The following is a 13,601-nucleotide window of genomic DNA, read 5'->3' on the forward strand; positions in this document are numbered from 1 at the left end:
GAGGCGATACATGTGTACACAGATGGTTCCAAAGTAGTGGAAGGGTCTGCGGTATACTGTGCTGATCCGGAACAGATCCTACAAGCTGCCGGATTACTGTAGCGTTTTCCAAGCGTTTATAGTAGCCGTAACCAAAGCAGTAGAAACACTGGAAGAAAATAGCCCAAGCTGCAATCGTGTTAACTTTTATACTGACAGTCAAGCAGCAATTAAGGCAATAACCTCGCATAGCACAGCATATAAATGCGTGTTAGATTGTAAGCAGTCCCTGGAGAGAATCGGGACAGGGAGAAGCATACATCTATATTGGGTCCCAGGGCATATGGGAATAGATGGAATAAAAAGCGGACGAACTAGCTAAAAAGGGCACATCCCTTGAAGCTTGCTCGGTAGACGTCCCAATTAGACTGGGCGAGATTAAGCGAAGGCGAGAGGTGCACATGATCGACCAAGCGGGAAAGGCGTGGGTTCAAGTGTCGAAGATTATGTGTAGGTCTTACAACCTTAGACTAACAAAGTTGATTCTATCATTAAAAAGAGAGGACTGTAGACTCATGACGGGTATTCTGACTGGGCACTGCCTTCTGGCGTCACATGCCTTTAAATTAGGCTTGGTCAGTGATACGAGATGTAGGAAATGGGGGCTGGAGGAGGAAACTATCGAGCACGTTCTGTGCTCCTGCCCTGCGCTTGCCAGGTTAAGACTCCAGCTATTAGGAGTTATACAGCTGTCAGATCTAGAAGCATCAAGTGGCTTAAGTCCTAGGAAGCTTCTAGTATTTGCCAGGAGGACGGAGTTATTTTATAACATCGGTCCTGGTTTTTGATAGGGTTTTTCAGTTTGGTCGTTAAAACAAACTTCTGGTAACACTAGGGACTTGTTCAGTCTATGTGAGGTCCTCATGGGCCGGCCAGTTCAACCTAACCTAACCTAACGGAACCACACTAACCAGCTTACTAATTAAAACACATAAACTTAGTTTTTATTTCCTTTTCCATATTTTCGATGTTTATTTTTTATTTATTTTTGTTAATTTATGTCGTATTTCTGAATCTTAAATAATAAATGAAACGCTAATAAATAAACTTAAACCTATTATATTATCATATATCATCTACACCAAACATAAGTTTATATTTTAAATGCTGTTTATCTCGTTTCTTTTATTAACATAAAACTAAATGCCGTTATACGGCAATGTGAAAAAAAAAAAACGAATTAGAGTTAAATAAGTATGTAAGTAGTTCTTCGGACTAGATGCTTTTCAGGAATATTTACAATGAATTGTAATGAACGTAAACTAAAGAGTAAATAGCTAAAAAATATTAATTCTAATATTTCTTTTTTTAATTTAAAATAAATTTACATATATTGTTTATAAACTTCTTATGATTATCATACTGTAAATAGGTATTTATGCAGCTCAAAGCTAAATAAGTTTAAAGTCACGAAGTACAAATTTAGTAATTCTGTTCAATCGCGGCCTTGATCCTTCAAGGACTATTTCAAGGTTATATGTATCTGTAATTTTATATGGGAACATCGCATGGTCAAAAAATATGGCTAGATTTTTCCAAGGGCCTGGGTCGATTTTTCATTTGATTATTATGGGCTTATAAAGGAAAGAACAAGTAGCAAAACAATTAACAGTTTGATAATGCCTTCACGGAGTTTCGTCTATCTATTCACTATTTATCCCGATTAAATAATTGTAATTGGGCTCTTGACCAGGGACGGAAAATAATAGTTATTTTTTTTCGGAGTCGAAAAAGTCCGGGTCAAAAAATTGTCCTAGGTGAAAAGGTTTGAGTTCTCAGGTATACCTACAGCAATATCATGTCGAATCATGCATCCTTTTTATTTTTCGAACTTTGGCCACAAAAGTCTACATATAAAAGTAAAATCTGTATTTTTATTTTTTGAGTCCGATAGAACTAGTTAAAGTTTTTTTTAGTTTTGCAAGGAATTATATTATAAAAGGAATAACAGTTTCAGCCCTTGCTCTTGACAGTTTGTTAGTGTTAGTGCCTCTTACTGACGGCTCCAGATAGAGAACACTATCGATAGCGATGTTTTGTTCAGAAAAGTCTAGTTGAGCCCTCGATAATTTGTTAGTGCTGTTTTTTTTTGTCAATTCTAAACTAGTCTACTTATCTCGATGATGATGATGTTTGTCTTTGTAATGGAACTTCACCCTGCATAGATATGTGGTATGTATTGTGTGGCCATTCTGTACAGCCAAGACATACAACGGCAACTAGTTTTCAGATCGCAGTTTTGAAAGAGGAATTTTGGTCACTCGTGGAAGGCTAAGTTCCGTCTCTGCATATGTGGTGATTGGCTTCCACTTGAGGCATTTACAGTACGGCGGTGGCAAAGGAGTATATAAACTTTTTTGAAAATCTTTATAGGTCCTAATGCTCTCTCACACTAAAATTCTACTTATAAGCTCTATGATCATGTTGTGGTGTCATAAGACAACAACCTTTTGCTATAGTGAGAGCGTTGCTCAGATTATACATTAGGGCGGGTCAAATTATATGGGGGAAAAAACTTCAGGTGCATATCCAGTTTCTGAATCTATGGGTCATACTGAGTAATATTGTCCATGGGACCATAGGTCTGAAATGAATTTCGAGCCTCCCTAATTTTGTTAGAAAATATTTTTTTTAAAGAAATTTTTATTAATTCAAATTCGTTGATTTTCCCCAAAAAGAAGCGATAAAATGCGAAAAATAGTAGGAAAGCGCCCTATAGCGACGAATATTTTACTTTTCCATATTGCAAATGTTCCTTTTCAACAATAAATTTGACCCACCCTATTATACATATTACTAAAACACGGCTGGCATTGGGCGTCTATAACAACAGCCGTGTTTTTTAACCGTATATCCGTTTACGCTTAAACTTTATATGGACTGCTAAGCGACAAACTTTAAATACACCTCTGAAATTGCTGCGCATAAATTTTGTCCTACTAAATTTCAATACCCATTATACTCAGATGTAACTGATATATGTGTCTTTGCTTCACCCTCTACATTAATTCTATGTATTCTATGTGTGTCCACAATTCATCGCAACTGATTCAGCTATATGTTATACCCTATGGCCATCAGAGGGTTTTGTATCCGCTTTTCGGTACACTCTGTGTTGTAGCTGTAGCTATTTAACCGCTGCCACTAGATGGGTCTCCTAAGCATTATCTAAGCGAGCATAGGCGTTTTTTTTCACGCGCAAACGAAACGTATACGCGTGTAAAAAAAAACACGGCTAACGTTAGCTTAATTTTACACAGAAATGACGATACATCACCTATCGGTGGACTGTACAAACTACTTCCTTTACATTTCTAAGCGAGTTCATGAAGTAAGTTTTCATGTATGGTTCACACTTCGTCAAGGAAGCAAGCTGAAGTTACCGCTTTAAAACAAATGAATACGTTCGCGGCTTGAAACGAACAGGCTTCAACGAAGGGGCTTCGCTATTTCGTTTATTGTATGTGTTAGTTGTTTTATTTAGTAAACAAAAGCTCAAGAGAATGATTTTAAGCATTTAAATGTTGGAATTCTATTTTATTTTAGTTCTTCTGTAATGAAATAATATATCATAGAATATTTATGGTTTTTGAATGTTAGCAAACAATGTGTGCACTCGTCTTACTTCATTGCTCGTTGATCAACGACTAAACCACAACCACTACGATCATAATACTCTAACTAACACAATCATAATTAGAGTTTTGAAGAAGAGGCCGGATAGTGGTTTCCCATATCCGGTAAAGATTATGCAAACGAATGTCCACTTAGCCAAAATGCATTTTTGAACCAGGGACGGAAAATAATAATTTTTTTTTTTCGGAGTCAAAAAAGTCCGGGTGAAAAAATTGTCCTAGGTTATCAGGTATCCCTATAGAAATATCATGTCGAATCATGCATCCTTTTTAATTTTCGAATTTTTTCCATAAAAGTCCACATATAAATAGAACTAGTTAAACTCGGACTTCTAAAAATAAAAGTCCGGAAATAAAAGTTAAATCCGGACTTTTATTTTTTAAGGCCAAAATAAAAGTCCGGCTTGATAACAAAGAAACGGCTTATCCGAAATACATTTTTTTTTTAATTAAACTCGGACTTTTAAAAATAAAAGTCCAGAAATAAAAGTTAAATCCGGACTTTTATTTTTTAATGCCAAAATAAAAGGCCGGCTTAATAACAAAGAAACGGCTGATCCGAATTTGAACAAATTAAAAAAAAAAAAAATAAAAGTCCGTATTTAACTATTATTTCCGGACTTTTATTTTTAAAAGTCCGAGTTTAACTAGTTCTATCGGACTCAGGTAATAAAAATCCGAAAATAATTTTTATCTTGATCCAAATACATTAAAAGTCCAAAATTAATAATTTTACAAGGAATAATAGTTTCCGTCCCTGTTAAGAACATGAGTTCTAAAATTCCTTAAAACTACCGAATGATTGACACAATTCTAATGCGATGCAAAGAAATTGTCGCCCAGCATACAAATTAAGGCTGACTTTTAAAATGAAAGCACATCACCAATAAAAGCAAAAATTTCCAGGATTAAAAAGCTAAACTTTACAAAATGTAGACTTTTGTCATTGACAAAAAAAAAACGTTTAAATTTTTCTTAAATTTCAATCGTTGTCTTCGTTAAGCTTAAATTAAAGATTTATAAGTTACAAAAAAACCGATTGGCAGTACTCGTTTTGCTTCAGGCAAATCGCCCTAAGAAGCATCTTTTATTAAAAAAAATCTTTAGTGGAGTTCAGTATTTTGCGCGAAAGGTCTAGCATTATTACTTTGCAGACTTAAGTAGTCCATTTTTTACAATACACTAACAAAAAACACACGACTATGCATGCACGCTACAGCTTTGTAAATTTGCAACATCAAATTCTATTGTATATTTTTTTTAAACAAAATGTGAAAAGAAAATATTAAAATTAAAAAGTTGTTCACGATCCGTATCTTATACTTGCTATGGCATAAACTTCCTCTGCAAATGCACCAAATTCAGAACTCTCTATTAATTAGATTTTGCTTTCACATTTTGCTGCAAACACCTTGATCTCTTTTATTTCTCTCTCCGTAAAGCAAAAAAACAAGTTATTCATTTCACCAATATGATTTTAAAGTAAAAAGTAGAGCATCCAAGAATTGCTGCCAAGGCTGCCCAACTCAAATATGTAGAACGGTTCCGGTAGTTGGATGCGCATCCTTTAGTCCCAATTGTCTGTTCGAATTGCTCGTGGTGGCGATAGTTGACGCTATTGTTGGCATTTGTTGTTCTTTGCATTGTCCCAATTTAACAATGATGCAGTCGTATGCTGGTGGTGGGCTTTCATGTTTCACAACGGTATCATAACTGGGTGGCAGGTTTTCGACGATTCGTAAAATATCGTTTTGAGTATTGATCTGTGGGTGATATGAAAGAGAAAGACGATATCAATTTTCTGTAAAATTGACTGTTCGAAAATCACAAAATTCTGAATATACATATTTAATTGATCAAAGTACGCTTTTAATGATTGTTTTCAAGCTTCTACTTTATAAAGGACTAATTTATATATATAGTTCTTTTTTGGCGAAAATCTGGTTCGCGTATATTCCAGAGAGTATAATCAACTCTAGGCACATAGGATAGATACTTAATCGGGTCGAGTTGAAAATAAATCGTTTACAATATTGAAAGCAGAAGTGTTTAGTCCTGCAAAACGATTTGCAGCTAGCCAGTAGGGGTGGTGCCCTATGTATGGGAGTTTCCATTGTTACGGTCGCGATATACCTTAGAAGATAGAACAGATTTAGGCCGAGCTTATATTTCAATTAGCGTCGCGCTCCTTTTAATTTTTTCCTGTAAATTGGCGGGACGGGGTCTACATGTTGTGGCGAATGTTTGCATCCTATTCTAAATAAATAATCACAACAACAAGCAGCCACACTTGTGTACAAGGCAACGAAGTATATTCTACACCCAAAACCAGCAGCTCGAAGTGAAGAGATATCTCACATACATAAATGCAGTCATCAGCTAAGAGCAGAAGTTGTTATTCACACATACAAACACATATACCTAAATAACCAAGTATGCAATACAACTGTTCCATGTTCGTGAAAAGTCTAGACCTTGGGAGAAATGGGTAACCGAAAGTATAAAAGCAGCGCAAGCTGAGGAATCAGTAATCAGTTTCATTTAAACGCGCTATTAGTGAAGATAATTGTAGTTGTGGAGTACTACCCCCCAAAGTAGTCTACTAAAGACCGTTTGCAATACTGAATATTGGAGTTATTTATTCGACAGTTCAGCGATTCGAAGGTTAGCAGAAGGTGCATAATTATAAGGAACTCCCCAAAATACGTTACAGTATTTTATGCCGACTCCGAACGACATCTGCAACGCAGATGAGATTTCACTGAAAAGCTTTTCATCACAGAAATACACTTGGAGTGTTTGCCAAATCACTGCCAAGGGGCAGTTTGAAAAAACTTGATTCTAAATTTTTGATGATGCTTTGCCCGGGAATTGGACCCAGGATCTTCGGTGTGGTAGACGGAGCACGCTACCACGGCACCTCTTCGGTGTGGTAGGCGAAGAACGCTACCGCCACACCACGGTGGACGCCATAAAACATATTATTTTAAATAAAACTGTCAAAGTAATGATTGGGTTATTATATGAGGAAGGACTTGAAGAAGTTAGAAATGTAGTGAGTAAGTGAGATAAATTCTGATTTATTAGGATTTTAAAACGTTACGATTGCGACATATCGGTGTTACGGTCGTGACATGGTTAGTTTTTCTAGTGTGTATTGGTCGATATCTGTGCAGCCAGTTGTTGTAATGTATCCAATCTTGATAGTCTGAACAGCCGCTTTCATGTGATACCCATATTGAAGTAAGATATTTCAAGGTCATCTCGGTCCAAACTTTGGTCAATATCTCGACAACAAGGGCTTTCATAAAAAAATGGTTAGTACCACTAAAATTAGTGGACTTGGTGTAGTTGAATCCGTCGCATTTCCCCGCATGATTGAAGAAAATGCACTAAAGGTTACTGTCTCAACACATATAAAATGTTAGAACTAAATTGATACTTTGGTATTGTAATACTTTCTTAATGATACTTTGGTATTGTAATACTTATGTAGATATTAAACTGTTTCCCCTTCCGTAGTTCAATATGATGTTTGTAAAAGAAGGGGAACTTCATAAAAAGTCTTTGCAACTACGAATTTCAGATCTTTTTCCAATTATCTTGTTATCAACTATGAGCTGTGCTTACGTCTTCGTCACAATATCCAAATGGAAAAAATGCGTTCAAGTACGCACGTAAACTTTTTTGGATAGTGCAAGATGGAATTTGTTTACTAGCTCAGAGGAGTCTGTGTGGTGGTGATCCCCATATGTTGGTCCAAGAGAGTCCTTGATAGGTCATCCTTCTCAGACCATGCTTGTATCAGCTTCACCATGCCCCTAAAGAGGGTGAAGAATTTAGGAACCTTTAGCAACCCTAGGCCAACAGACTGGAGCAAATTCCAGGAATATTTATAAAAAAACTGGGATAACCCAAAGCAGTTGCCACTAGAGATATATACATACATAGATAGACCTGACAACGACACATTGTCTTGGTGCACTTGGGAATCAGCGCGATAATCAGTGCACTGATGGATCACCATAAAGGAACCACGTAAAAGAGCCATATACCTAAGGACGTGCAATATTTATGTAGGTGTTAATAAGCTATCCAAGAAACTCCAGAAAAGAAGCGCATTATAGTGAATCCTTCGACAAATTAGGCCATGGCTACACCGAACAGGTAGACACTCAAACATAAATGCATCTACGCACCCCTTTGGCATTGCCACTTATAAATTGAGGAAGCTTTCAGGAGGGCACAATTTTCGAAATCTGTGATCTCAAATGCCTGTCTAACGGCGGACAAAGTGAGACTTATACTAAAAGATATCACTCGCTAGTAGCGAATACCTTCCGATCGTTTTTTTTCCCAATGTAATCAGAAGCCACGGCACTGGATCTTTTGAAAGGTTTATACTAGCACTTAATCAAATAGGAAATTTTAGGCGCTTGTAAGCCACGTTTAATAGCAAGCCACGTCGTCTCTGCTTCGCTATTACTGACTCCCATTGGGAGCCCCAAGGGAGATCGAGTCTTCGTGCACTTGTCTCTTCCAGATTAGCTAGCAAATACTATAAGAATATTTTCTTGATAGGAATACTTTCTTTACAACTGAATCTTCTTTCATTCCTATAACATGACCTAGATCAGTGATGCTCAAACGCATACAATAACATTTTACGCTTGTTACATTCGTAGTGGTAAAAAATGAGAGACTTCAGCACTAACCCAAAAAAAATCACATTTATCTACTTGCATTTATAAATTACATAGTCTCAAATGAAATAAAAGAATACATTATTATATTATACCTAATTAGGACAAAATTTGTTAAGCGGGCCACCTAAAACAATTTTCAGTTTGATAACTAAAATACTTAGTATTATTGTTTGATAGAGGGTCAAATACTAGCATTTGCCCTATACTTTATTTTTAAAAAAAAATTATACCATGGCAAAAAATTGCGAATTTTAAGTGGAATTATCATTAAGATATTTTAACCATTTTTGTTGTGAATAAATTGTAAAACTCTTTACCCGCAAGCTTTTAAATTTTTTATAAAAAATAAAATAAATGTAAGGCGCGATAACCTCCGAAGAGATCTAAGGCCGAGCTTCTCTTCCAACTTGAGTCGTGCTCCTCTTGATTTTCCCGACAAATTGGCCGGACGGGACCTACATGTTTTTTGCCGACTCCGAACGGCATCTGCAAGGCAGATGAGTTTTCACTGAGAGCTTTTCATGGCAGAAATACACCCGGAGCGCTTGCCAAACACTGTCGAGGGCGACCCCGCTTAGAAAAAATGTCTTCTAATTGAAAAACCTTATTTCTATAATTTTGATGTTGCTTTGCCCGGGGTGCGAACCCAGGGCATACGGTGTGGTAGGCGGACCACGCTACCATCACACCACGGTTTTTTCTGGTACTAAGCTATTTTTTCTGCAAATTTGAGAAAAAATATTCATGGGCACAACCTTTCCTAAAAATTAAACATTGCTTACTTGATGCAAAAATATTTTTTACATCGATTTAAAAAATACAAATTTTGTAACCTCTTATGCTATTGAATTAACAAGAGAAATTCCAATTTCTTTTCACTCGAAATACTTCACTTGTTCTTCTCAAAAAAGCAGAGTGAACAATTTAAGCGTGCGTCAGTATCAGCAGTCGCTAGTCAACTGATCGGCAAGTACACTATCGTACGTCACACGGCAGAGAGTGCTTTTGCCTTGTACGTGTGAGCTTATGTGTGGGAGCATTAAAAATCTCCGCCCGTAGGCTAGGAAATGATCCTCACTGACCTAGATAGAAAATTGTAATTTTATTCGCCGCATTAAGTATGCTCATATCTGCGTAAAGCTCATAAAGCTAGTCATTAAATATCCTTCCATATACATATCCCATCGACACTGCCGTGACTCCGATCTCAACATCGGCCCAAGTATTTTGGGTGGTTTCGTAAATGGTCGATGAGCAGCTGGAGAACGTAGAAACAAAACGTTTAAGTCTGGAAATATTAACTGATTGGTGCCACAGGGTAGTGACAGATGTGACAGATTCCATTGCGCGTCGAATAAATAACTCCAATATACAGCAAAATGGTCTTTATTAGACTACTTTGGGGGGGGGGGGGGGGGGGGGGGGCAGTACTTCACAATTACAATTATAGTTCACTAATAGCGTGTTTAAATTAAACTGATTACTGTTTCTCCTAAGGTCTAGACGTTTCACGAACATGCCTCCTAGAACAGTTGCAACTCATGCTTGGTTATTTAGCTATATACATATATATCTGTCTTATGTTTTTCTTCTAGTCATATGCATGTGTATGTGGGAGTAACAAATTCTGCTCATAGCTGCCGGCTACATACACTTACGGTCAAAAAAAAGCCGAAGAAAATTGTTTCCCTGTTACGGCGTTCCACAGTTACTACAGCTGCGTTACGAAACTGTTTAGTTATTGTGATTAACATCGACAATTCCTTAACTCATAATACCTAACCATGGAAATTAGAATCGCAACGGTATAGCGTCTCGAGGAAAAATAATTTCATGGCCCATGGCTAAAGGAAAAACCCGCTTTCCACCACAAAAAAGCGATCCTGCACGCTAGCTGGTATTGCGAAATCATATATTGGACAGGGAACGATTGGCTATGATTCATATTCTCTTATGAGTGCAAAATAAATTTTATTCAGTTAAGGTTCGCGATGCGTGGTAAGGCCTAAAAATCAGGAAGATTGAATCAAAACTGCGTTAAGGTAATAGTGAAGGATTCTCCATATATTATCGTGCGGTACGCATTAAAAACCGTGAGAGTTGCTTAGATTTTCTTAATGCGGAGTTAAACTAACTCCGCCGCTTACATCCAGCATTCACGACGGCATCTTACCAAGAATTGGGGCGCTTATCGAGCACGGTAATCTGAACGCAGCTGTCAATCCATATATTTGTATTTTTGGGGCTAAACACGTATAACAAAACTTAATTGAATATATTTATTTTGCGCTAATGAGAGCATATGACTCGTCCCCAGTCGCTCCAAGGCCAGCTTCTTTTTCACAGAACCAGCGTAGTGTGGGGAAAGGATTTTTGTGGGAAAAAGCTGGTTTTATTCTAGCCAGGGACGATCTAATTATTTTACCTCAAGTGAGGGCGGACCAAAAATATTATAATTTTCATGTTTATATTATCCTTCAATCCAGCGGAAGTTTCTGTAACATTATTAAATGTTTTCAGAAGAGCTATCGTGACGATATTCTTATTAACGCGTTCAGTGGCCTTTCGTGGTCGTCAGTGGCCTTTCGTGGCTTCGATAACGAATGGATAAAATCACCTATTCATTATATTTCGTCCAGAATCTCCTTAGGGATAATTCATTTTAGCGTTCTCTGCCGACTCTTTCCATATTTTTCGTGATTTGTTATTTTTAGACAATTATGGTATTTTTTTTCAAGGATGAGACTATTACTTATATCAAATATGGCTGATTTTACGAAAACTGCTAGGGACTTTGTAACTTTCTCGCCTTAAGATACCACATAGTGAGTTAAGGAATTATCGATGCTTACCACAATAACCAAAAAGTTTCATTACGCAGCTGTATTTACTGTAGAAACGCACTAACAGGGAAAACACTTTCTCGGCTTTTTTGACCGTAAGTGTATATGTATTGTTACGAATATTAGCAACACTGAGGGGTACTGCCATCTCTAAGCCGATGCTAAGCAGCGCCTTGTATGCATATCCATAAATCAATCATTATGTATATACATAAACGAATCAATCATTATGTCTACACATGTGTACGTATACGCAGCTGAGAAGCAACGCACAACCACATGCATATATCTGAGATACTCCCGAAAGTATACAATGAGAGAAGCTATAAAATCGTGCAATTGTAGTTACAGCTGAGAAATTTGATAGCTGATGGCCAACTAGTAGATTCTGGAAACGGAAGCGCCTAGAAGATGCGAACGAAGAAATCAAAGAGTATAAAAGGCAGCGACAGATAGAGGCGCTAGAGTCAGTTTTGATTAAGACGCTATCTGGCGTGCAATAGCAGTATTATTTATTGTGAAGTACTTTAATAAAGGCCATTTTTCCATTATTCAATATTGGAGTTATTTATTCAACAGTTTAGTGATTCGAACTTAGCAGAAGGATGCAAATAAGAGGATTTGCAAGTAAATTCGTTACAGTATGTTAAATAATCTCTATGCTTGAAGCTGCTAGTTATGTGTATGGTATATTCTTCGTTGCCTTGTATATAATTATGGCTGCTTGTTTTAATGTGTACATGTGCATAAGCGAGGCTGCTTGCTGTTTTTGTTGTGATTATTTACAGTTGTTAGTGATGCTAGCATTCACCACAATACTGTTACTAGCACAGCCACAGTATCAATTTTGGTGACCGCTGTTCTATACTGCCATCCATAGAAAAAATACAGTAAAGGATAAAAAGTGAAATCGAAGAAAATTAAATTTTTATTTGGGAAATTTAAGCTTTTTCAAGTAAACTTTAAATTTTAGACCGTGTTTTATCTTTCATTGTGATTTTTAAATGAATAATAAACTGGCTTATGTGATGTATGGTCTACTTTCTTCTTTCTAAGCCTTTCAGAATAAGCAAATTTATAGTGATCTAACAAGTTAATTTATGAAACAAATTCTTGTAATTAAATGAATGTTCTTTAAGTATTAGTCAAAACTTACATGTGATACTCCACGCCCATCAACACGATTGCCCATCTCATCAATAGGTCCCGTCCAACAGCAGACACTTAGACGATGTGTCACGTAGCCGATTATTATCATAATGACCATTAACAAACCCAAACCCAACACAAACACCAACCATGGACTATCGCTCATATTTTGTAGATTTTTTTCCAATTGTAGCGCAAAAAGTATTAAAACCGGTACAGCAACAACACCAACTAATATATCAAGAATATGCCGACGATCATTGCTGGAATCGGAAAGATCATTGCTATTGTTGTTAATCATGTTGCTCAAGCTAGTCGTCGACCGCACTGTGTTAATGCTGTGAGCATGAAGTGCCATTCTAAAAAAAAAAAAGAAAAAAAAAGAAACAAGAAAGTTGTATAATCCATTAAAATTATAGTATATAACAATAAATAAGGAGCAAAAACATTAATGAAACAGATTTTAAGCAGAGTTATGAGCTCAGACATATGTACAAGTTGATGTTCGATTTAAGGAAACTTGAAACTTATTTAAGTTTAAGCTCTAGAATTATTATTTTTTTCTTACCCGCGATAATTTATTTAAAAGCTACAACTTTCAACATTACCTCACTGCAGGAAATGTTTTCGATGACGAAGTTCGGATGGGCAGAGATGATATCTTTTAGTTCAATAGCTTGACAAAATTATAGAGCTAAAGTCTTTCTCGTACTGTTTCGCGCACAGCAGAAAGGCAACATCATGCGAAAGAAGAATCAAGCGATCGAGCTTTTTATTGTACCTTAGTTTTTATTTAAAGAATCCGCTTTTTGTGGATAAGTAGCTCGCCAATGAAATACTTGAGCTTCTTCTGAAAATATATTTTCCAAAGCATGCAATTTCAGGTTAGATTAGGTTGAACTGGCCGGTCCGTGAGGACCTTACATATTGTAACGAATTTAGTGAAACCACTTATTTTACGCCTTCTACTAACGTTCGTATCGCTAAATTGTTGAATAAATAACTCCAATATTCAATAATGCAAAATGGTCTTTATTAGACTACTTTGAAAATACTGCACAATAACACTTATACTTCGCAACCAATAGCGTGCTTAAATCAAACTGCTTAGTCATACCTCAGCTTGTGCTGCTTTTATACTCTTCCGTTTCCTCGTTTCTCCTAAGGTCTAGTAATTTCGTGAACTTGATGCTTGTTTACCAGCTATATACACGTATATTTGTAATTTG

The 13,601-nt window shown here is 36.5% G+C and overlaps 1 protein-coding gene and 1 long non-coding RNA gene across 6 annotated transcripts in view; one reads left to right on the forward strand and one right to left on the reverse strand.

The window, feature by feature from the left end:
• LOC137250915 (uncharacterized) overlaps window positions 1–13,601 on the forward strand; it is a 570,288-nt gene that overhangs the window by 6,394 nt on the left and 550,293 nt on the right. The window lies entirely within an intron of this gene.
• The window catches only part of LOC137250913 (uncharacterized), a 178,497-nt gene continuing 165,872 nt past the window's right edge, over window positions 977–13,601 (reverse strand). For all 5 annotated transcript variants that reach the window (XM_067784636.1, XM_067784635.1, XM_067784634.1 and 2 more), the window contains 2 exons: window positions 12,380–12,731; window positions 977–5,437 (listed from right to left, as the gene is read on the reverse strand). In XM_067784636.1, the coding sequence (XP_067640737.1) occupies window positions 5,201–5,437; window positions 12,380–12,731 (589 nt within the window). In that variant the 3' untranslated portion in view covers window positions 977–5,200. The remainder of the gene's footprint in view (window positions 5,438–12,379; window positions 12,732–13,601) is intronic.

The sequence above is a fragment of the Eurosta solidaginis genome, chromosome 4 (assembly GCF_040869045.1).
Source record: "Eurosta solidaginis isolate ZX-2024a chromosome 4, ASM4086904v1, whole genome shotgun sequence".
NCBI lineage: Eukaryota > Metazoa > Arthropoda > Insecta > Diptera > Tephritidae > Eurosta > Eurosta solidaginis.